This window comes from Cricetulus griseus, chromosome 7, assembly GCF_003668045.3.
Source record: "Cricetulus griseus strain 17A/GY chromosome 7, alternate assembly CriGri-PICRH-1.0, whole genome shotgun sequence".
NCBI lineage: Eukaryota > Metazoa > Chordata > Mammalia > Rodentia > Cricetidae > Cricetulus > Cricetulus griseus.
Window position 1 is genome coordinate 63721426 of NC_048600.1, and position 25959 is coordinate 63747384.

Consider the following 25959-nt stretch of genomic DNA (forward strand, 5'->3'; position numbering starts at 1 on the left):
CCTATATCCCCTATCTATGTTAGTCCATTTGTACAGGTTCAGTTGTCTTCATTTTTTAAAGACTCCTTCCCTTTTACAGCAAGCAGATAGGGCGGATTGACAAGGATAGGGAGGAAAAGGATGCGTGTGGCCCCTGTGGAAGGCAGCATGGAAAGCTGCTGGTACTGTTACTTCTACAATTTTGTTTCCGGACTTGCCATTCAAGGTTGTTTGTTGGCAAGTTTCTAAATCCAGTCGGCTCTCCCCTCCAACACAGCTCAACAGCGCCACCTGCCACGCACTCTGCACACCCCGAGCTTCCAGGTCTGAAAGGAAAAGGGCAAACCGGAAGGCAAAGCTCAGGTCAGATTCCAAAGGCGACTCTCCTTAAGGCAGCCGCAGTTCCTGCAATGAAGAACAAATTCACACAAGACTTCGGGAAGATACCGCCTCTGACATAGTTCCTAGAGAAGCCACAGAACCAGACAAAAGTAAGTTAAGCCACCGGATCCTCGCAGCCCGCCCATTTGGAGAGAAATCAAGAGGCCAAGCACAGAACCAAGGAGGCAGTTCGCTTCAGGTAGGTTTCCTCACCAGTCTCTTCAGAGTTTAGCAGTCTCACTCAATTTAGGTTTCATTTTAATTTTTCATTTACGAATTCGTATATTATTGCAAATGTTTATTAATGCAAGTATTTATTCAACAGGTACCATGAGCATACGAGGATGTGTAAGGCTTGCTATATCTTTTTGTGGCTCTCGTACTCTAGTTATATTGTGTATTGTGATTGGGGTCATGGAATAAACTGGCATAATAAGGAGGTGAAACCTTTCATCGTTCCACCTACCTTATTATGTTTAAATTAGAACTTGAATAAATAAAAAAGTCTCCTGATTCAGAGTACAAGGACAGGTTCTGAAAATTCTCCTCTCCACCTCTGTCTTCCAGCAGCCCAGACACTTCCTGGAGGTCAGCTAATGTTAATGGTTCCTGATCGAATGCTTGGAAACATTTTTATGAGCATACTCGCATATGTCCATGTTTGTTTACCTTATATAAATTAAGCAGTATTAATGGCCAGGGTATTTTTATATTGTTTTCTTAAAACACACCCCCCTTTTTGTTACTGTTGTTATTTTGTTTCTTGTTTTGAGGAAGTTTTTCTCACTATGTAGCTCAAACTTCCAGGCTCATAATCCTCCTGCATAAGTTTCTACAGCACCTGCTTTATTCACTTTAGAAAGAGTTCCGCTCTTTCTTCTTCGTAACTGAGTATGGTATTATGGTTTAAATGTGTTCTCCTCAAAGTTCATACCTTGATGTTCTAGCCCCCAACACCCCAGAATACAATCTGATTTGGATCTAGGGTTGGTTCAGATATAAACAACTGAGTTGAAGTTATAGTGAAGAAGGTTAGCACAGTGTGACTGGTTTCTGTGTAAGAGATGGAGATGAGCACAAACACAGGCAGAGCACCGTGAAGGCAAAGGGAGAGACTGAGATGGTGTGTCCACATGTAAATGATCACCTAAGCTAATTAAGAAGCGTGGAATAGATCCTGTCTAATAGGCCCAAGGAAGAACTGAGCCTGGACTCTTTGTTAAAACTTTGTGTGCGTGTGTGTGTGTGTGTGTGTGTGTGTGTGTGTGTGTGCGTGCACCTGTATGTACAAGGTTGTGTAGAGCTGAGGTCAACAATGGGTGTCTACCTCTATCATAATCCACCTTGCTTTTTGAGACAAAGTCTGTCACTGAAGGTGAAGTTCACTGATTCAGCCAGCTACACTACGCTGGTCTCTGCACCCTGGTGCTGGGGTTACAGACCTACACGGCCAAGTTTGACTTTTTTTCCATGTGTGCTGTGGATCCAAATGCCAGAACTCCCACTTTCACAGCAAGAGCTCTACTCCCTAAGCCATCTTCCCAGTCCTGTAGACTCTTTGAATCTTGGATTTTACGCTTCCTGAATTGTGTGACAGTAAGTTTTTGTTGTTTAAGCCACATAGTTTGTGATGTTTGATCATGGCAACCCAGGCAAACTAAATACATGTGGATGTACAGTAATTCCTTCCATATTTTGGACTTTTAGGTGATTCTCCAATCTGTTAGTTTAAAATACAGCAATGAGTCACCTTTTTTGCTATACCATTTCAAAGGTGTGTGTGTGAGCACGTGTGTGCGCACGCGCTCTCGAGTGCTAGTCAGTTTTCTGTCACTATGACACATATCTAAACTAAATCAAATTAGGGGAAATAATGGTTTAATTTAGCTAGAAGTTTCAGAAGTTCTAATCCTTGGTTGCTTCACCCTGTTGCTTTAGAGCTGTGCCAGCATAGTGTATCATGGTAGGAACATGTGGTATAGGACAAGCTGACCACCTTGAGTCAGCCAGAAAGCAAAGAGAGACAGGAAGGGCTTGGGGAGTCTCAGTACCCACTCAGGGGGCATATTCTCAATGACCTAATTACCTTAGGTTCAGCCACCTCCTAATAATGTCACAGTAATTAAGCCTCCAACACAGGAGTCTCTTAAAGACATTTTGGATACAAAATATAGCACCATGTCTCTGCCACATGGTGAGTGTCTACAGCAGAATTGCAGTGGCAAAGGCTATGTGCACAAAAATCCATACTGCCCAGGGTCTTCCCTAGAGGCTTAGCCAGGACCTTCCAACCCACACAGCAGAAGAATGGGATCCACCCAATATGTTATCAGACTTGGGGACCTGTCATTTTGATAGGAGAAAAAAATGGTGTTTCTGTAAAGTTTGGATTTGCATCGTTTGAGAAAAGGATTTATTTATGTGGATGAGTGTATTGCTTGCATATGTGTATGGATATGCACTGTGTCCATTCCTTGTGTCTGAGTAGACCAGAAGGAAACTGCAACTGGAGTTATAAGTGGTTGTGAGCTGCTATGTGGGTGCTGAGAATCAAACTCCTGTCTTCTGCAAGAGCAGCAAGTGCTTTTAATTTCTGAACCATCTCTCCAGCCCAAGGTTTGTACTTTTTATGAGTCATTGGTAGGAGCTTTCTTTGAAGCCAGTTTTCCAGAGGGTTGTTCATCTTCCTTATGACTTTTAGGAAAACTCCTTGTGTTCCAGGGGAAATGGCCCTTTGTAATGTAAGATGCAAATATTTTTCTTAGGTAGTAATTTGAATGTTTATTTTCCTTGTGGTGGTTTTCCATAAAAAGTATTTAACTTTGGTGTGTTTGAGTTTTCTATTCTTTGTTTTTCCACTGTTTATCTTTTGTGTTACAATAAAAAAGAAAAGTATTTCCAAATTCCAATATGATCAGAAATTTTCTGTGATTGTTTTCCTAATACTGATGTGGAAGTGGTAGCAACAATGGTGAAGGTTAATGCCTGTGCATTTACTTATTTAAGAAAGGGGTTTGCTGTGTTGCCCAGGTGAGCCTTGATACCCTGGGCTTAAGTCAGCTCACTGCTCAGCTCACTGCCTGAGACCACAATCATGTACCCTCCTTAGCCCTGCTCCTGGCTCATGCATGCATTTAACACTTAAAAATTTTTTTATGTCAGTAGCTTCAGCTGGTATGAAGACTGGGGTTTAAAGAAAAAAAAATGTTTTTGAAACGCTTCCCAGTTGTTCTGTGCTACCTTCCTCACACTGATTTGTAATATGACCATCCTATATTAAGTGCCTGCCCTGTGCTGTTCTATAGTTAGGGTTTGTATGTTTTAGTAGTCTTCCTCCCACCGTTGGCTCTTTTTCTAAGACATTTTCTGGCTAGAAACAAGCAAAGGTCTGTTCACTTTCCACATGAATTTCAGAATCCAGGGTGGGTTGCCAAGAAGGTTGTTGCTGTTTGCTATGGGGGTCATTACAGAGGAGAAAAAGGGCATCGTTCTGATCCCAAGTCATTCCTCTCATTTGAATCCAAGAAACTTTGCATAAGTTCAGTTGCACTTCTGTGTTCCCAGGAACAGTGCAAAGTTTCTTCATATAGGTCAGGCACATGCATTGTTAGTTCCTATTTCATTTTTTTGCTTTGTTTTTATTGTAAATGTACATTTGCTTCATTTATTAGAATTATAGTTTATACATAAGGAAACTATTGCTTTCTTTGTGTTAATTTTGAAAACACATACTTTACAGTGCTGTCTTACTGTTTACTCTGATTTTCCAAGTTAACTCCTTTGGGCTCTATAAAAATAAAATCTTGTTATCTGGAACTAGGATAATTATACCCTTGCTTTGCAATGTTTATATCCTATTTTTTTTCTTATCCAGCTGCAATGGGAAATAATGATAGTAATGGGTAACATTTTTTTCTGGCTCTTTGAATGTTTTCAGTGTTTCCCCTGTTACACTTATAAGTGCCTCAATCCCTTTTGTTCTTATTTTAGGACTCTTTAAAACGTTTTGTCTGTTGATCCAGTAATTCCTCCTTTTGTCAACCATTCCAAGAAGCATTCAGGAAAAACCTTTGCCCAGTATTGTTTATTACAGAACTAACTTACTTTTTAAAGACTTAATTAGGAAGTACCTTATCACTGAACAAGAAGAGAATAGTTAATGAGATTCTAACTCAATAGAACATCACAGAAAATAGTAGCATCATGGGAAATTATAATATATAACATTGTTTTTTAAATCACTATAAGAGGGCATTCGTAGTTTGTTTGCGACACTCTGAAAAACATCCATTCATTAGTGGTAGGAAAGGAAAGACATCTTGGGGTAGTGGCACACATAGTTAGAACAGCACTGTGGAGACAGGCAGGTGGATCTTTGTGAGTTCAAGGCCAGCTTGATCCACATAGTGGGTCACACATAGTGAGTTCCAAGACAGCCAGAACTATATAGTGAAGCCCTGTCTCAAAAAAATAAGGAGACTCTTTACAAGGATGTTAGCAGTGGTTGTCACTAGGTAACTGTCCTGTTTTTTATTTGTTTGCATTTTTGTTTGTTTGCTTTTTTGTCACCTTGACACAAGCTGGAGTCATCTGAGAGGAGGGAACCTCAGTTAAGAAATGATGGACTATGACTGAGTAGTGGTGGCAAATACATTTAATCCCAGCACTTGGGAGGCAGAGGCAGGCAGATCTCTGTGAGTTCTAGGCCAGCCTGGTTTACAGAGTGAGATTCAGGATATCCGGAACTGTTACACAGAGAAACCCTGTCTCGAAAAACCAAAAATAAAATAAATGATGGACTACAAGCTGTAAGATAGATGATGGGCTACAAATTGCTTTTGGTTGTGGTGTTTGTTTTTTTTTCACAGCAATAGAAAGCTAACAAGGACAGCAACAAAATGGCAAATAATCTTTTCCTCTTTCTTCCAAATTTTACATGACAAATTGATGTTTTGCTATTCCAGGAAAGGAGTTTTTTGTTGTTGTTGTTGTTGTTGTTGTTGTTGTTATTGTTGTTGTTTTGGTGTTTGTTCAGTGTTTTATATTTATTTTTTAATTTTTGGTTTTCTTTTTTAAATTTATTTTTATTTAAATTAGAAACACATGTCAAATTGCTTCACATGTCAATACCAGCTCCCTCTCCCTCCCCTCCTCCCCGTCCCCCACCAATCCTGCAACCCCTCATCCCATCCCCCCTCCATGGGGGATCCGCAGAGTCTGTCATATCATCCTGGGCAGGGCCTATGTCCTCCCCCATGTGTCTAGGCTGAGAGCGCATACCTCCATGTGGAATAAGCTCCCAAAGTCCATTCGTACGCCAGGGATAAATACTGATCTACTACCCGAGGCCCATAGATTGCCAAGGCCTCCTCACTGACACCCACATTTAGGGGGTCTGGATCAGTCCCATGCTGGCCTCTTAGCCATTAATCTGGGTTCCATGAACTCCCCCTTGTTCAGGTCAGCTGTTTCTGTAGATTTCACCAGCCTGGTCTGGACCCCTTTACTCATCACTCCTCGCTCTCTGCAAGTGGGTTCCAGGAGTTGAGCTCAGTGTTTAGCTGTGGGGGTCTACCTCTGCTCCCATCAGCTACTGGATGAAGGCTCTAGGATGGCATATAAGATAGTCATCAATCTCATTATAGGGGAAGGACATTTAGGGTAGCCTGTCCACTATTGCTTAGATTGCCAGTTGGTGTCATCCTTGTAGATCTCTCTTCAAACCTATAATGGCTCCCTCTATTATGGTATCTCTCATCCTGCCCTCCCCTATTCTTCCCCTGACTCAACCTTTCTGTCCCCCATGTCCTCCTCTCCCCTCCTCTTCTCCCTCTCTCTTTCTCCCAGCTCCCTCTTCCCTCCTCCCATGCTCCCAATCCACTCAGGAGATCCTGTCCCCTTCCCCTTCTCTGGGGTACCATTCATGTCTCTCCTAGGGTCCTCCCTGTTTCCAGGACTCTCTGGTGGTGTGATTGTAAGCTGGCAATCCCCTGCTCCATGTCTAAAATCCATATATGAGTGACTACATACCATGTTTGTCTTTTTGTGACTGGGTTACATTACTCCGGATGGTTTCTTCTAGTGCCATCCATTTGCCTGAGAATTTTAAGATTCCTTTTTTTTCCCCCCACTGAGTAGTACTGAAAGGAGACTTTTAAATAATAAAATTGTAATCAAATGTGACAGCTATACTTGGGCCACTCCAAATAAGAATAAATGTGAGACATCACTGTCTAACACTCAACACTCACTGACCTTCTGAAGATACACATCCATTTCCAATGGACATGTAACATAATTCATGTATGAAATCTCTGATTTTCTAGTTGGCACATTTAAAGCAAAAGGGGGCATCTGAAATTAATTTCAACAATATATTTTATTCAACTCAGTGTGAGACCTACCTCTTCCTGAGGCACTGGTGAGTTCTAAACACTATTAAGTGACTTGAAATCTGTTGTAATCACTTATTGTTAGCCAATTCTTTACACTTGTATTGAAATCATCCCTTCTAGATAAACTTTATCTACTCCTCACGAGAGGCCTTATCCTCTTTGAGGAGCCGATGGGGGGGGTAGGGTGAGGGGAAGATGGGGGGAAGCAGGAGGAGGGGAGAGAGGGGGAACTGGGACTGGCCTATAAAAAATAAATAAAAATATGAAAGAAAAGACAGCATCCATTCTAATGTCCACCTCCCTGTAAATAGACATATATATTGGAGGATGGGGCCAAAGGACTCCTTAATTAGCAACTGTTTGACTCTCCCTGGCTGCTGTTTCTGCCATGGCTACCTGGAGCAAAAACATTCTGAGTCTAACAGTCAACTGGCCTTATGCCAGGACATTGTATGGATACCTTGAGAAAAGTAGAGCTGGTTGAGCCAGGAAGCCCACACCAGGACTATTTGAAACAATCTGTACTGGTGTTTTTGCTATCTCAAGCATCAGTAAACTCTATATGACAATGCAACCGTTTCCATCTTGGTTAGCTGGGACACTTGCCCTGGTGATGTGGTAAAGTAACTGTACTTAGAAGCAAGGCTGTGATTGCCCCCCAAAATATCTGTGATTGGTCCAAACACCCATTCTCGGGCTATATGAGCAGGCTGTTCATGTTCATTTAGTGAACCAGCTGGGAGACATTCTCCTACTTTTATCTCCTCTGATGTTGCAAAAGCAAGTTCAATAAAGCCCTCTCTTTCATGGTCTGGCCTGCTCTTAGTAGTGTAGTTTGGGCTGATAAACAAATAAAGAAGCAGCAGAGACATCAGAGAGTGGCAACCATGATGATAGCACCAGTGGCAACGGCAGAGCAGGTGGCAGAGCAAACTGAAAGCTGTAAGACAGCTGCTTCACAGTAGGCAAGAACCAACTGAACAGTTAGGCCAGAGTAGAAAGAAGGTGGCAAGAAGAGGGAAACAAAAGATAGAGCTCTGGTGCTGAAGAAAGATAAAAGAAGCCAAAGAGGAGAAGTTGCATCTGGCCATTAGAAGAGTGCCAAGAGCCATCAAGTCTTGGTATCCCTAGGTTAAGACCTGTAATACTGACTACAGACAATCCTATGCATTCTGATACCCAAGGCTTACATGGGGCCCGTGACACTAGAACTCCTGCTAACACTGTCATTTACTACCATCAAACACTGGGAGAAGTTAAAAGTTCAAGAAACCACCAGCATTTGAAAGCTTACCTTGTGCTTCCCATTCTGTTAGAGCAAAGGAACTCTTCACCAGTTGATTGGTGATAAAGGGAACCCATCTATTATCACTCTAGCTCGTCATCAGCAGAAGAATATTGTTTTTTAAACATTCTCTTTTCTTTCTTAGCTTGGAGACATCCAGTGTGAATTTTACATTTATAATACATCTTAGTTCAGAGTAGCCACATTAGTGGCTGTCCCAAAGGGCAAGTTCTGAAAAGGGAGAGAGAGAGAGAGAGAGAGAGAGAGAGAGAGAGAGAGAGAGAGAGAGACAGAGACAGAGACAGAGACAGAGACACAGAGACAGAGAGAGTCCAAAAAAGTGCCTGCAAAATACCAGAAATTATGGGAGGAAAAACTATCACCATGATAAAAATCACCTATACCAAGATGCTTTATTTAGGTTTTGAAATGATCCCTCTCTGCTGTCCTTTATGGAACGAAGCATCCCAATCCAGATATAGCCATTATTATACTTTGTTGTCTAAAAGAAAAAGTTAAGCAAACTAAAACATCCAAAATCTTGGTCTTGGGATACAGGCCAGTCTAATATGATAGCCTTTAATTTAGACTATGAATTCTTTTGGAGGCCTGAAAAAACTGCCCAAAGCTCTTCTCAGAGTTGTGTTTCCTAGCAATATGTGGCTATTTGAATGAAATGTAATTAGACATTTGGTCGTCACCTGCACTGGTCACATTTCTAGTGCTGGGTCGCTGTGTCTCAGCCACTGTTTGGATTGTAGGAGATTCCTGCCTCGGCCTGCCCATGCTCTTCTCCACAACTTGCTGCTTGCTGGCCTGACAAAGACCTAGGCCTCTGCTCCACCTTAGGGTTCACTACTGTCCTACTCTGTTCTATGTCACAACATACTTCCCAGTGGCCTAGAATTCTGTAGCTTCGTGCCCAAATGCGATCAAAGACACTACTACACCAAAACTTCCCTCTACATATCCACATCAGGGCTTGCTTAGAAAGAAATAAGAAACGGATATGGACTGATGCAGATTACAGGCTTTAAACTGGAGTTTTGTAGCTAAGGATAGGGGAGGGGGAGGGGGTTTTCTTAGAGGCAGAATGGGGAAGTTAACTGTTTTCCCTAGATAAGCTGTTTTTGAAACTATAAGGTATCTGGGGAGAAGGTCAGCTACTTCTGCAGTCTCCAAATATCTGGCTTCCTGGATATTTGAGCTCAGCTAAAGGTCTTGGCTTCTGGGAAGTCTTTTAGAAAGAAAAGGTACGGGACCCCCATATTTTGCTTCCTCTTAGGAGCTCAACTCTCCCTCCTAAGAATCTCTCCACTCTCACTTGACATCTGTGGGCTCAACTTCACAGGCAGGAAGTGAAGCATCTATTTTACCGCCCCCAATCCACCCCGGAATATAAAAGCCCAAGACAACAGGAAGACGCCCCCTACACATCTTGGGCATCCGGGCTGAAGGACCTCTCCACCCCGGGTAAGGAGGCCACCAGGGCCCCGGCAAACCGCGGGTCACGTGCGCGTACACGGCCCGACCATCGAGTCAGTCCTCCAGCATCCTAGAGCGGCCTCGGAAGTGCCCCTGCGGCGCGGGTCTTTCCGGCCGGGCAGTCCGCGCTTTTGTCCCGCCGGCGGCCGGGCTCCCGCGGCGCCGCCACAGCCAGTACGTGAGTCCCGGGCTGCCCGCGCTCCCGCCTCTCCCCGACCCGCCACGCCCTTCCCTTCTCTGCTCTCGGGTCTCGGGCGGGTCCTGGGGGAGACCGAGGCTCCTTACGCGCCTCGGGAAGCGTTCTCCAGGAGTGAAGGGGAAGGAAAAGCCCAGGCCGGGGCCCCGAGGGCAGCTCCTGCCGTCTGAGCTCGTCCCGAGCCGAGGAAGGGCCGGAATCCGCCCCGGGTTCCCTGACTGTTTTGTAGCCGTCTCGGGCTTAGAGGGAGGAGAACGCTGATTATTAGCGCTTAAAAATTTGCCCTGGTTGTGGTTAAGTTTGTTTCTGATACTTAGAGGTGACCTAATTAGGTCACCCCTCCCCTTTATTTTGGTGGGAGAGAGGTGTTGAGAGACACCTGCGGGTGTGAAAGCAAACCCTTCCACTTCCCGGCCCTCTCCTAGGAGACACTCATGTGTAGACCGATGCGTGCGACCAGAGGCGGCCATCTGCCCGACCCCCACCACAGCAAACCTAGAAAGTGTTGGCTTAGGGAAAAGCTTTGAGAAGTATTCGGGCCATGATGTAAAAGATAAGCAGAGGCCAGATGGAGACGTGTCCGTCCTAGTGTGCTAGTGTGTTATCTTAAAATGGTTAATCTAGGTAGCCAGTTTGTGTACGCCTGAAGCTTGTGTGTGTGTGTGTGTGTTGTGTGTGTTTGTGTGACTTTTTGAATATGTAATGCTCATGTGGCCACGACCCTAAAACATAAAAAGACTTTAAAAACAAAAATTTAGTACAAATTATAAAAACCTAAGATTTTTCTTTCAGGGTTCTCAGTGGTTAACCTATGCCCTACCTTGAAAGGTAAACACCTTTTTTTAAAGATCGTGAATAGACACCCAGGATTTCTTTATCTAAATACTAGCAAATATGTAGTTCGTTCCTCTTATTCAGACAGGTGGTAGCATGACAAATCCATCTGCTTCCTTGTTTTACAGATCTCTATCAGGGAACTGGTTTGTTGTTTGTTTTGCAAACCTGTCATACATTGGCCATTTTAAAAGATGTTTTAGATAAGGGTTGCTTTTGATACTCTTTTTGAGTTGTTCCGAGTCCTTTTATCTCAAACCCTAGTATTTGGAATGATTCTGTACTAGGATAAGGATTATCGAAGTAATGGCATAATAAAGTGGTTTTTGTTTTACATTAACTCAGTTAAAATATGCTACATTACTTGCTTCAAGCCAGTCCTTGAGTGAGCCCTTAGCTTCAGAAAAATCTCTAGGATGCCTTTCATAGTCTTTTGATTCTCTTACTCCTGGAGTAGCTAGAACTCTCCACTACTATAAAGATATTCCATTACAAAAATCCCTTCAGTCCTTATTCCTAATTTTTAAATAATAGAAACAGATCTTGTTATATATGCTTTTCATAAATTAAATACTAAAATACCTTGAATACAAATAATACTCATGTTGGTATATCACTTCTCTCATATAGTTCCATCTTCCATTTGCACAGTCTACCATTAGGTGCTCTTGAGTTGGCAAACATTCTCCCTTAATTTCATTCTAGTCATCTGAATATGTTTGAATGACTTCTAGTCATTTGAATGACTATTATTCATATAATCATCAAATATGTCATCTAAGAAGTTAAGTTATAGAAACCCTGGATAGTGCTTGAGCTATAGGACATCGCCTTGTTTAATACAGTTGAAATCTAGAAATTCAAAGTAGCTGCAGGCATGTTGTACCTGTTTCTTCTTGCAGTCTCTTACCGTGGGAGCCATTTTCTACTGAATCAGGATTGCTCCCCTGTGAGAATAACTCCTCACTAATCAGAACAGACAGTAATTAGGTTCTTGCTATCTGTATACACTTTTATAGGACTTAGGGGTAGAATGCAAACAAGCACAGAAATAGCCCCGGGGTTGTGAATCTCATGTAATTTGAAAGGGACTTTTTCATGGTTGACTTCCACTTATGTTACTGGACTGTTAAGGTCATGCTGTCAATAAAAATTGGCTAGAGAGATTTCCCATCTAGTTTTGAGAAATTACAACTTTTTTGATCTTTTCTAGTCTTGTGTTATAGGGGACACATGATGGCCACCACACCCATCCTATCAATTATATTATAACTTCATCTCAGAACTCCAATTCTCGGTTCTCTTATCCCCTTCCCCAGTTCATTTCTCCCACTGCTTGATGGTGGTGGCAGCAGTGGTGCCCTTAGTCCCAGAGGCAGAGACTGTGTGAGTCAAGGCCAGCCAGTGCTATGTAGTAAGGCTCTGTCTCAAAAAAGAAAGAAAGAAAAAGAACTAAGCAAAGTAAAAATAATACAGTGAACTGTATGCCCATAGTTTCAGGATTCTGCTACATTTTTCTCATTTGCCTTTTTATTTTTTCTTAGTTGAAGTATTTTAAAAGAAATTCCTGGTACTGTTTTTGTATTACCCTCGTATGTTTTTTTGTTTCTTTGAGACAGGTGGTGGAGGATGTCCTTCTGTATGTTGTGAATATATGTTTCTTTTATTGATTGATGAATAAAGCTGTTTTGGTCAATGGTCAGGCAGGATGTAGCCAAGCAGGAAGTATAGACAGGGTTACCAGACTAGGAGAATTCTGAGGAGTACAGAATTAGTTGCCAGCAAGGTGCTATGTAGCTTGGGAAGATAGGTCGCCAGGCATTCTCTGGTAAGCCAAGACAACGTGGAGATACATAGATTAATAGAAATGGGTTAATAATGGAGAGCTAGCCAATAAGAAGCCTGAGCCATCGGCCAAACAGTATATAATAAGCCTCTGTGTGTTTATTTGGGACTAAATGGCAGTAGGACAGAAACTTCTGTCCACAGACAGGGTTTCTCTGTGTAGCTTTGGAGCCTGTCCTGTAATTCACTATGTAATTGAACTCTGCCTGCCTCTGCCTCCCAAGTGCTGGGATTAAAGGCATGTGCCACCACCGCCCAGCTCACCCGCTTATGTTTTAGTTGTCATTAAAAATGGCATATACTCCTAACAGCTATAGTACCATTACATTATAGCCCATTTTAGCTTTGATTTTATTTTTTGATATTATCTAGTAGGGCAGCCTACTGGGTTATTTCTCTACAATAAGCTAAGAAGGGCTATTACATCTTTTTAATGGAATGTTTACAATCAGCAGCATGGTCAAAAAGACCTGAAATAGTGATACTTATCTGGCCCTTTACAGAAAAAACATTGCCAACCCCAGATTTAATGATGCCTATACTACTCCTTTACTTAAAACTCCGGAGAGTAAGTAAACTCTGCAGTTTTACTCAGACTCTGCTGAGCCCTGTTGCCTATCTGTCTGGTTTCACCTGCAGCTGTATGTTCCCAATATCTACAGCACTATGAACATTAGTTCTTCTAAGTGTATTCCCTTCACGCCCTTAGTTCTTCAGGGGTAAGGTCAGCCTCCCACCTTTTCCACTGTCTGTGCTGATGTGCTCTGGGATAAACCTTGTTTCACCTAACCCCTTCATGCCTTGGACTAGCTCCAAGTCTGTGGATGGGGGAAAAACTGCTTATTATGGGTGTAATCTAAGTTCCTTGTGCACTGTTCACTCAAATGACCATAATACTAGAATGTGCCTTCAGTATTGTTCATAAGGATGGCAGTGTATTTTATTATACTCTGTAGATTGCCTTATATGCTAATAGCATTTATGCTCTTGCTGTCTTAATGTACTTTTGCCTATTGATTGATTGATTGATTGTGTGAACTACACTGGATGTGCCAAATAGCCCCTACCTAAACAGAGAGGGTTAAGGAGACTTTGGCCTCTGACTAGATTGGAGAAGTAAATAGTAGTGTTTGTGATTCCATGCAGTTGAGACCACCTCCTAGCCAATCATACAATCCCTAAGGAAATGAAGTGACTAAGGATTAGGGAAATTAGAATTCAGTTTGTCAAATAATTGATGGAGGGGTTGGAGACATGATGTTTTGTCACTATCATCAGAACTTGAGTTTGGATTCCCATGTGTGAAAAGACTTAGGGTAGTACTATACACCCGAATTCTCGGAACTGAGGAGAGAAAGACTGATCACTGGAGCTTCCTGGCCAAACAGCCTAGCTGAATTGTTGAGAAACCCCATCTCAGCAAATACATGGAGAGTGATTGTTGAAGACACCTGACATCAACACCCCAGCCTTCACATGCACACACACATGTACATGCATACTTATACATAAGAGCAAACACACACACACACAGAGAGGGAGGGGATACACTGAGAATTAGTGAGTGCAGTGGCTGTGAGCAGTAACTCAATGCCCATTTTGTGTCTAAGGACACATTTAGGTAGCTCAATGTAGAGGATTTGGCCTGATGTTGGAGTGTGTGTGTTAAGGATTTAGTTTTGTTTTTGTGCTACTCTAGCAAATCCTGCAGACTGGATAATTTATAACAAGAGCTGAGAAGTACCATATTAAGATGTTGGCATCTCCTGAGGCCTTCGTTCTATGTTTTTACATAGGCATCACATGGTAGAAGAGCAGGGAGAGAGCCATAATAAGAGTTCTTTATGAGGACCCAGTCCCACAATAACGGCTTTAATATGCTGTAACATAAAGACTTTCTCTATGGCCTTATCTATTTCTACCAGGAACAGTACCACACTTTTGTAATCCCAGATAGTTGACAGGCTGAAGCTGAGCTCTCTGAGCCTGGAACTTCAAGACCAGCCCCAGTAACACAGTGAGTGAGACATCTCGGTCTCTCTCTCTCTCTCGACCTGCTTAATAGTATATTGGCAGGTTAACTTAAGCATGGATTTTTAGTGTGGTGTTAAGTTATAGTAGAAAATGACCAAGTATGCATTTTATAACAGCTCTTAGAGGAAGTATTGGATGGGGATGAGAGTGAAGGCAGAAAGACTCCAGAGGGCAGTAGTCCAGAAGAGAATTATGGAGAACGGAAAGTAACGTCTAGAAGCTTGTGTTCATACAATAGAATCAGTTTTACAGGCTGTTTGGATGAACTTGAGAGAAATAGAAGAGCCTGCTTCTGATTTAGGCAAAGAGGACAGTGTGATGGATAATAGGATCTGTGTTTGGATAAAAAGACTTTTGGGCCAAAGATACTTTTCTAACACGGTTTTTAGGAGTGGCAGAAGTCATACATACGGAGCTGTCTGTTTAGAGGGGAGTAGTTAAGCAAAGAGTCAAGAGGAAAGATTAAATGAAAGGATCAGGAACATATGAGCATCAGCAACGCACGTTGCTGTTATCCACAAAGAATGTAGTGAAATTTAGTGGTCTGAGTGAAAGCAATCAGGTTAAATAGATGAGGCTTAAAAGGAGACAGGTCACTAGACAGAGAGTCAGGGGGGTGAGAGTAACACCTGGGAAGTAGAATTGATGGAATTCAAAGGGCATTTTTTGACATTTTGAAAACTTTGTATTTAAGGGTAATTTTAAATATATAGAAAAATTTGAAGAATAAGAATAGCAAAAGAAGTGATCTAGAGAGATGGCTCAGCTGTTGAGAGCACTGCTAGAGAGATGGCTCAGCCGTTGAGAGCACTGGCTTCTCTCCCAGAGGACTAGGATTCAGTTCCCAGTACCCACATGGCAGCTCACAACTGTCTGTAACTCCATTTTTAGGGGCTCCAACTCCTGGCTTCTTTAGTCACCAGGCACATATACAGACATACATACAGGCAAACATTCATACACATAAAAAGAAATTTTTTTAAAGAATAGTTAAAAGATACCTTTTAATCATATTCATCAGTAATTAATATTTTAATTCATTTTGTCCTCTTGTGCTCATTTACATTTTCTCCAAGTTATTTGAGGATAATTTAATACGTCATAGTTCTAACCCTAGATACTTAGTGATATATAGATATAAATATACTTTTTTTGCCAGGCAGTGGTGGTGCCCACCTTTAGCCCCAGCACTTGGTAGCAGAAGCAGGCGGATCTCTGTGAGTTTGAGGCCAGCCTGGTCTACAAAGCTACACAGAGAAACTCTGTCTCAAAAAAAAAGCAAAAAAACAAAAAACTTTTATCTGTACACATGTTCTTACAAGTGTACACATGCATACACACATACTTGTAGTATTAGAAGTATTTATTAATTGTGGATTGAAGGAGAAATGCATGTATTATCACAGATTTTCCCACCACAAGCATTACTTAAGTTTGCATTCCAAGCAATCTATGAGAATACTTGTATTCTTCAGTTTCTTATCAACAAAGTATATGGTCAGCTTTTGAACATTGATCAGCATAACATGTGAAAAACTATCTTATTGAAGTTATGATACATATTTCTCTTATTAATGAAAATAAGTATTTTTAAATGCTTAGTAATTGACTTTTGCTTTTTTTTTTTTAAAGGAAACACTGTATTGGCATGGTTAATTATTATGTGAAGCATCATGTATAGTTACTGAACAAAATAATTATTTTAGGCTATAGTAAGAAAGCCCACACCAAGAGAAACATCTGAAGGGCAGTCAAAAGGTTAAGGAAGCCGACTAGTGACTAGCTTTAAAACATTTTAACGTATTTTGATCATAGAAATATTCCACTACAGTATTTGTCATAGAAGTCATAGAAGTTGGTGCGCCAAGAAGCTGTTTCTAGTGTGTAGGAAAATTTAAATTTTAAAGAAAAAAAAAGCCTATTAGCATCAACAGGCTGTTTCTGTTACAAAAATATCATTTGATTCTTTTCTTCCCTAGTTTAAAATTAGAAAGGAAAGAAACTAAGTTCTAGAGTACACCATGATTGTCAAGTCACAGTCACTGAATTCATGTATGATTGTCTGCAGAAAAGCTCTTTGACTCTAGTAGTCCATTCCTTCAATGTCTGTGGAGGAATGTGTTAGGATCTCTGACTTCTGCCAACTTTAAGCTGCCTACAGGCAAAGAGATTGCAAATGCTGGAGGGCTATCCCAGTCTAAGAGGTTATCTTCTTGTAGAGACTGAATTAAGAAATGTTTCTAGGCTTTCTCTCAAACCTTCTCTACAACAGAACCTGACTGAGGTTTCTTTCCTCCTTTTCTGGTATTCCCCAGGTGAAGAGTGTTAAAGGGACAACAGAAAGTGGACATGGGGCTTGTAGGCTTTTCTTTGCCAGCTTTGTCCCCAGTCATAGGCATTTCTTTGGGGCTTATTTCTTTACAATGAAGAACTAGTAAGCCACTCTGAAAAGGAACTGATCCTTATGACTTGGAAGAAATCAGCAACTCTTATACGAGCCATTACAGTTTGGTGCCTTAGCTTGTCCTGTTAGCTCTTCTGGAAGACCAAAGCCACATATTCTGGGACTCTGTTTCTCAGGCTTAGGTTTGGGTTCCACAGGCCTTTCACCTTATCCTTCCCTTCTTCAGAAGCTATTCTACACAGAGCTACTTCTCAACACTCCTTTTCTCCTCTCTTCCTTTAACTCTCTCCCTCCACCTTCCCTTCCCTCCCTTGCCTCCTTCCCTTTTTTCTGGAAGTTCATAAAAGGCTCAGTGTATCCTATATGGATTCTGTTGGTTCTAGACAAGACAATCCTGATTTTGCTGGGAATGGACAGTGGTTTCATGGCCCCCAAGGTTCTCATTCAAGCACTTTAGATTTTCAATATCTACATTATTGGAATAGTTGTTCTAGAATTGGTACAAGAATTGGGCTTGACACTAGGGCTCTTCAAACACCTGGAATAAATTTAAACTTCTCACTGATTTCACAGCTGCCATTCACTATTTTCTCTAGTTTATGTGGTTCTGCCCCAATCAGACAGGTCCATGTCATCTTGACCAAGCAATTTTGTGTATCTTCTACCTTTTCAACTGCAGTAGAGAAAGAACTAGTGGCATAACAGCTGTTAACACCTTGGAGACCCTGTTTTTCCAGGAACTTCTTGTTGCAGACTCTTAAAGGAGTCACATTTCTAGGCCCTTTAGCAGTTCTATCAATGAAGCAGCCCCTATGTTCCAAGAAGATTTTGTTCTGCTTACTGTTTAGCTTAGAGTACCAGTAGCTCTTAGTAAGCCAAATGGACTTTGGACAGACCTAGACACCTTGTCAAACAACCTTAGGGCCTGAGGTAGGGTTCTTGGGAAGTGTAGCCTTTTCCTCTCACATCATCACAGTTCTGACAGTATTTTCTACTGTTGGAGAGTGGGGGTAGGAATTTGTTTACATGCTATTTATATGCTATATGCTTTCTCTACACCCAGGTCATAGAGTCATTAACTTTTTTTTTCCTAGTATGTTATTCTAGTATCATTATTTCTAGCTTCTTTATATTTAGAGCTCTGTTCCTTTTGGAGTTTGTCCTTTTGTGTGGTATAAAAAGATCTAATTTTATCTTTTTTTATTCCCCAGATGGCTTTATATTTGTTACAGCACTATTTAAAAAAACAAAACAAAACTGTCTTTTCCCCAATAATGCCATCCTCATCATCAATTTCTATGTGTAGTTGGAATAATTTCTGGGTATGTCTATTTATATGCCAGTAACAGATTTAAATTATAGAAGCACATTTATAATTATAGCACATGTTAATAGCCAGTATGGATAGTAGTCACAGCTTGTTTTCTTCCCTAGCAACTTTTTATTTTAGGAAATTGTTTATGGCTATAGGAACCTTAACACTTTCCCTCTTTTGAGGAAGTTAAGATGGAAGGACTAAAATTGAAAAGGAAATGGATGGAAAGTCTCTGTTGTATGTGGAAATAACAAAATATAGATAATGTATGCTGCTGTTGAAGCTTCTGGAACACCACTAGCCCACACATTAGTTCTACTTTTTAACTATTGTGGACTGCTCTACCCAAAGTAATACAGGGAGTCAGGGAACTAGGCAGGGCTACCATTCTTCAGTGACATCCTACTTGGTATTTAATTTTATATAATATTTCCTCGGCTGAACCAGCTTTTGCTTTAATGTCTGCTGGTGATTCTTCATCTTATAAATGGTCTCCTAAATTTCTAGCTGTTTCTATTCCTAAAGGAGGTCATTATTCCTATGGAAATGAGTTGCATAATATATACTCTTTACACATGTCCACTCCAAATCATGTATCTTTTATTGCCCATTTTTCCCCTCAGATAGTTACGGATAGCATTTTCTAAGATTCACAGAATTTCACATTAATGTCCTGAAATGTTACCCAGGGCAGGAGGGAAAGATGACATTTTATATGATTATAGATGCTTCATTTTCTGGGATTTTGGAATAAGTTAGAGCAGTTTCTTCTTAGAAGTCAGTATGTCAGCAAGTAGGTATTGATGTCACATAAAGTACCTTCAGGAGAACAGGGTTTCTGCTTGGGTATTAAAGTGCTTTGGGAAGTTTATCTTTTTTTGAACCATGTACTTTTCCATATATTTTAACCCTGATCCAATAGCTTAACCTTTCTTTAATACCATAATAAATAATAAAATTAATTCTATTAACATTTTGCCCTGACCAAGGGACAAGTATTGTTCTTACAGGTTTTACATGGCGGTCATTTAATATTTACAATGGCCCTATTACTTTCATTTTACAGGTGAAGAAACTGCTGTACAAAGAAATTAAGCAGCTTTCTCAAAGGTCATATAACTAGGTATTTGAACCTAGTCAGTATTCTAGTCATATTCTGGTCTATATGAGGGGTTGGTTTCAAGATCTCACAGATAGCAGTCTTCCACATACTTTGTTATGCTCAAGTCCCCTATTTAAAATGATACAGTATTTACAAATGACCTTTACACATCATCCTGTGTATTTTAAACCATTTTTCAAATTATTTGTGCCTAAAAACAGTGAGTCTCTGTTATATTGTATTATTTAGGGAATGGTGGTAAAAAAAGTAAAGCCTGTATATGTTCAGTACAAATGTAACTTTGTTTTTTTGAATATTTTTGATCCATGGTTGGCTGTATCTGTAGGTGCAGAACCTGCAGTTATGGAGGGCCAACTATACTTCTTTGTCCAGTGGCTTGACCTTTGTTTCACCTTTGTTTCACCATTCTCAAGACAAAGTCTTATACCACAGTTCAGACTGGCCTGGAACTTGTAGTCACCTTCCTGCCTCAGCCTCCAAAGTGCCAGAATTATAAGATTGAACCATCACACTTTACTGTTTGTGATCTTTGAGATGCTATATGACTAATTTATTCTTTTTTTTTAAAGATTTTATTTATTTATTAATTCTGCTTCCATGTATATCTGCACACCAGAAGAGGGCACCAGATCTCATAACGAATGGTTGTGAGCCACCATGTGGTTGCTGGGAATTGAACGCAGGACCTGTGGAAGAGCAATCGGTGCTCTTAACCTCTGAGCCATCTCTCTAGCCTGACTAATTTATTCTTAAATAGGGATGAAAATTTTATTCTTTGGCAGGTTGAAACATGTTCTAGCATGTAAGTTCTTTCATTATTAGCCACTTTCCAAGAACAATGTTTTCCTTCTGTCCAGAAGGTCAGATCGATTTTACGCTAGCTGCAGGTTTCTCTTTGTTATTTCTTGGTCACTGTCCTCATAATCTTATAACTACATCCTGCCTGATCCCTCTTCTAGGGTACTGATTTATCCTCTTCTTTAGTTTTACCTACTTTCTTCTTACTTATGTGTAACTTTTCAAAGAAAATTTAACCTTGCCTTTGCCTTTTTCAGTTTTTTCTTTCTATCATCTGTTTTTTAGAGATATTTTGTTCCTTTTCTATGAGGTGGCATTGAAACTGATTGGTATTGGCTGTGGTTCTGTGTATCAGTCTAATCCATTTTTAACTTACCTTCATGCTAAGTTGTTAATGCAGAAATGAAAAAATTCTTTGGATAAAGAGTCCAGGCTCTAGTTTTAACAGTAGTTCTGAAGGTGTTGAAATCTTATTAATATCTCCCATCATATCCCCAACAATTAAAATGGTTCTTACTGGGCTGGAGAGATGACTCAGAACGTGAGACCACTTAATGCTCTTGCAGAGAACCTGAGTTCAGTTCCTAGCACTGAGTGGTAGTTCACAACCATGCCTAACAACAGTTCTGGGGGATCCAACTACCTCTTCTGAACTCATTGGGCACCAGGCATGTACATAGTGCACACTCCCACATGCAAGCAAATACTCTTACACATAAATCTTTAACGATTATTTTTAAAATGGTACCTGCCACACAACAAGCAAATGCCTGTCAAGTGGATAAGTTGATTCTGTTATTTGCTATTATTATTTCTCTTTTTTTCCTAAATAAACATATCATTTTCATTTTCTTGGTCTAGTGTCACATTTGAAGACAAGCATGGAGGATGAGGAATCAGCTAAAACCAGTGAAAGTAATTCAGAGGCAGACTCTCAGTGCACAAGTGTGGAAATTCTTCACAAGGATCATATACAGAAATTTAAGATCGGTGACACTTGTGATTGGGTAGAGAAGCAATTGGAAAGGCCTGAATGGAAAGTAATGAAAGAAGATAAAAGTAGCACCAGAGAAAAGATTGACAAATCTAAGAGCACAGAAAATATAAAAATAGAACAAGATGATGAGACATCTGAGAAAAGTTTGTACCCAAGTGTAAATACCATATACCAGACTATCCCGACAGAACCAATAATTAGTGAACAAGGTGAACATGAGGAGAACATTAATGGAAACATGCACCCTACTCCACAGCAGAAATCTGCTGTTAAGAAATCACATAAGTGTGATGAATGTGGGAAATCCTTTAAATACAATTCTCGTCTTGTCCAGCATAAGATTATGCACACTGGAGAAAAGCGCTATGAGTGTGATGACTGTAGGGGAACTTTTCGTAGCAGCTCCAGCCTTCGAGTCCATAAGCGTATTCATACTGGTGAGAAGCCCTATAAGTGTGATGAATGTGGGAAGGCCTACATGTCCTACTCTAGCCTTATAAACCACAAAAGCACCCATTCTGGGGAGAAGAACTGTAAATGTGATGAATGTGGAAAATCCTTCAATTATAGTTCTGTTCTGGACCAACACAAAAGGATCCACACTGGAGAGAAGCCCTATGAATGTGGCGAATGTGGAAAGGCCTTCAGGAACAGTTCTGGGCTGAGAGTCCACAAAAGGATTCACACAGGGGAGAAGCCCTATGAATGTGACATCTGTGGGAAAACCTTCAGTAATAGTTCTGGCCTGAGAGTCCACAAAAGGATCCATACAGGTGAGAAACCCTATGAATGTGATGAATGTGGGAAGGCATTCATTACTTGCAGAACACTTCTAAATCATAAGAGCATCCACTTCGGTGATAAACCTTATAAATGTGATGAATGTGAGAAATCTTTTAATTATAGCTCTCTCCTCATTCAGCATAAAGTCATCCACACTGGCGAGAAACCTTATGAATGTGATGAATGTGGGAAGGCCTTCAGGAACAGCTCAGGCCTCATAGTGCATAAAAGGATCCACACAGGAGAGAAACCTTACAAGTGTGATATCTGTGGCAAAGCATTCAGCTATAGTTCAGGCCTTGCAGTCCATAAAAGCATTCATCCTGGAAAGAAAGCCCATGAATGTAAGGAGTGTGGCAAGTCCTTTAGTTATAACTCACTTCTTCTTCAGCATAAAACCATTCATACCGGAGAGAGACCTTATGTATGTGATGTGTGTGGCAAAACATTCAGGAACAATTCAGGCCTCAAAGTCCATCGGAGGCTCCATACTGGGGAAAAACCATACAAGTGTGACGTGTGTGGGAAGGCCTATATCTCACGCTCAAGCCTTAAAAATCACAAGGGAATCCACATGGGGGAGAAGCCCTATAAATGCAGCTATTGTGAGAAATCCTTCAACTACAGCTCTGCCCTTGAACAGCATAAAAGGATTCATACAAGGGAGAAACCGTTTGGGTGTGATGAGTGTGGAAAAGCCTTCAGAAACAATTCAGGCCTTAAAGTACATAAACGAATTCACACAGGGGAAAGACCTTATAAATGTGAAGAATGTGGGAAAGCCTATATCTCACTCTCAAGCCTTATAAATCATAAAAGTGTTCATCCTGGGGAAAAGCCCTTTAAGTGTGATGAGTGTGAGAAAGCCTTCATCACATACCGAACCCTTTTAAACCACAAAAAGATTCATCTTGGAGAAAAGCCCTACAAATGTGATGTGTGTGAGAAATCTTTTAATTACACCTCCCTCCTTTCTCAGCACAAAAGAGTTCATACTAGAGAGAAACCTTTTGAATGTGACAGGTGTGAGAAGGTCTTCAGAAACAACTCAAGCCTTAAAGTTCATAAAAGAATACACACTGGGGAGAAGCCCTATGAGTGTGACGTGTGTGGAAAAGCCTACATCTCACACTCAAGCCTTATTAACCATAAAAGTACACACCCTGGCAAGACACCTTATACGTGTGATGAATGCGGAAAAGCATTTTTCTCAAGCAGAACTCTTATAAGCCATAAGAGAGTCCATCTAGGGGAAAAACCCTTCAAGTGTGTTGAGTGTGGGAAATCATTTAGCTACAGCTCACTTCTTTCCCAACACAAGAGGATCCACACCGGGGAGAAACCTTATGTATGTGATTGGTGTGGGAAGGCATTCCGGAACAGCTCAGGCCTCACAGTGCACAAAAGGATCCACACAGGTGAAAAACCTTACGGATGTGATGAATGTGGAAAGGCGTACATTTCACACTCAAGTCTTATCAATCATAAAAGTGTCCACCGTGGAAAGCAGCCCTATAACTGTGAGTGTGGGAAGTCTTTCAATTATAGATCTGTCCTTGACCAACACAAAAGGATCCACACTGGAAAGAAGCCATACCGGTGTAATGATTGTGGGAAGGCATTTAATATCAGATCAAATCTTACTAAGCATAAAAGAATCCATACCGGAGAGGAATCTTTAAGTATGGCAAATATGGAAAGTCATAGTGGCCATTTCCAGAAGATAATCTACTATGAGGGAGAGAATGCTCTGGATGGGACCAGGATGCGGATGCCTATGCCTATATGGGAGGCGCAGCCTAACAAGTCTCAAAGAAATCAAATAGAAGAAACATTTTATGAATGTAAGAATTTCTGAGATCCTTACTCATGGGCTTTTAATTTTTATAGTGTAAATGAAAGAATTCTAAATGATGATGAGAGCAATTCTTTCTATGTGATTCAGTCATAGCAAGGACAGTTCTAGTGCCACAATAGTTGAGCTCTTTAGGAATACAAAATACCACTAGATATATAAAACCTTTCAAATTGATGGAACATTTAATAAAAGTCCTCCCAAGTAAGCATACTTTCTGGACATAAAACATGAAGGAAAAGGACTCCAGTTAGAAATCACATTCACCATTACAAAGACACTATTTGGATAAATGAGTGAATAAGAATGGAGAAAGTCTGGTATAATTTTGAACTCTATACTTGGGTCAGTGAGAAAAAAATGCAAGGGCCACTAACAGGCAAATTCAGGGAGAGAATAGCTTCAGGGAATATCAGTTTATTAGTGGTCATGAATTACAGACTTAATAATGGTTTGTGATAGGGAGATAACTTCTGAAACAAATGTCCTAGGAAAAGAAAAGGCATAGTCAAATCTGTGACATAGTCATGTTAAAATGCAGATTTATCGGAATGTACTATTATACTAATTGAACTGGTAAGACTTTTAAGAGTTTCAAGTGTACTCTCTTAATAAGTAATATATATGATAAATGAAAACCTGGAAGGTGGCATTCACACATACTAATAATGGAAAGAATTTCAGTATCTTCAGTAAGTAATGGAACACATCTTCAATATGAGTTTGCACCTTACAGAAAAAATTCAGGGAATCCTATAAATAAAAAGATGTTTCAAAGGAAGGCATTTTACTACAAGAGCAGAGTAAGTATCAGTAATTAGGTGGAGGAAATTCATGTTTTTAAAACAATATTGTTTGTTTCAGAAAGTGTTGTAAAGATTTCATGTACTTCATGTGTATATTGTCTGTTGTAAAATATGCATACATTCAGAACTCGCTTTGCCATAAAGGCCAGATAGTTAAGGTAAGGCAAGACCCCAATAAAGAAATGCCTCAAGTGTAAATAGGCTGTGACTTACTTTAGATGGAGTAATATAGAGAACCATTTGTGTGTCATATCTTTCCTTGTAAGTGTTACAGGATCTAAGCCAGAAAAGCTTCTGTCTTATCTGTGAAGACTCATACACCAAGCTAATATCTGAAGTTTCACCAGAAGTTAGATCATGCTTTTCTCAGGGGAAAAACATGCATTTTGAAGAGACCGTGAATAAGCAATCTGATCCTGATAACTGAAGCTGGGTTATAATTTGTTAGAGTGGATAGGCTGAGTGAGTGATCTATCACTATACAGTTCATGAACAGAATTCAATTCAAAGTATTAGTAACTGTAGCAGTAAAGACTAGGGATCTCAACAGTAAAAGTAGACTTTTTTTTCTGAGTTGAGCTTTACTTATAGTATTTGGATAAGTTATTAGTACCAGGTGAAGTCTCAGTTTGTTCTCGGACTTCAGGATCTACTGTCATTACAAATACAATCTCCAGTCAGATCCAAATTTCTTTAATGTTTCCTAGCTCACAAAATAATTTCCATGTCTCCCTCTGGACATACTAGAGAAAGATGGGGTGAAGAAAGGGAAAGTGTATTGTTACCACTTAATTCTTCAGTATAATGCCCACACTTGCATTGTTTTCTGCACAAGACACTGGTAAACTTAACCTTATCCACAGATTTGGTATACTCAGCAAATGTTTGTTGAGAATCTGTTAGGTGCAACCCACTGTCCGAGGCACTAAATAGGGGAAAGTGGGAACAGAAATTAGTTAAGACTGAGCAAACCACTCTGATAGACACTCATGCATGCACGCATGCATGACCTAACTTCTAAAAGTGTTCAGAGAAAATTGACCATAGCCAACCAGGAAGAAAGGTATGGATATTGGGTTTTTCTGAGGAGTGGGAAATAGAACATCCTGAATAAAGACAACAAATGTTCAAGAATTCTCCAGAGTGGCTGTTTTGTGGTAGGCAAAAAGACCAGACTCCTCTCCCCAGTAGTCATTGAGGAAAGGGGTTGGATTTCGTTTGCTAAAGAAAAGACCACTTTCCATGTACCTTATGGCCAAAGAAGCTGGTGGCTTGGGACCCATCCCTCACACTCCTGTCCCTCCATGTGAATTCCAACTCTACATAAGGTACTACCTAGTTTTAAAACTGACACCAGTTAAGTAAATATGTTGAGGTTGGCCACCTTTCAGAAAAGATTGTGAGTTTTGTGGTGCTATGGATCAAACTAGATTTATGAGTACTA

General features: G+C 40.5%; 1 protein-coding gene across 4 annotated transcripts; it reads left to right on the top strand.

The window, feature by feature from the left end:
• The first annotated feature begins 317 nt into the window (after positions 1–317).
• Zfp62 (ZFP62 zinc finger protein) lies at positions 318–25649 on the top strand. 4 transcript variants are annotated; one of them, XM_027427665.2, is made up of 2 exons: positions 318–559; positions 20936–25649. In XM_027427665.2, exon 2 carries the CDS (start codon positions 20956–20958, stop codon positions 23710–23712), a length of 2757 nt encoding a protein of 918 aa, XP_027283466.1. In that variant the 5' UTR covers positions 318–559; positions 20936–20955; the 3' UTR covers positions 23713–25649. The 4 variants fall into 4 exon arrangements, with proteins under 4 accessions (XP_027283466.1, XP_027283467.1, XP_027283468.1 ...); XM_027427666.2 differs by lacking the exon at positions 318–559 and adding an exon at positions 9450–9513; XM_027427667.2 differs by lacking the exon at positions 318–559 and adding an exon at positions 9560–9703.
• Positions 25650–25959: the final 310 nt, after the last annotated feature.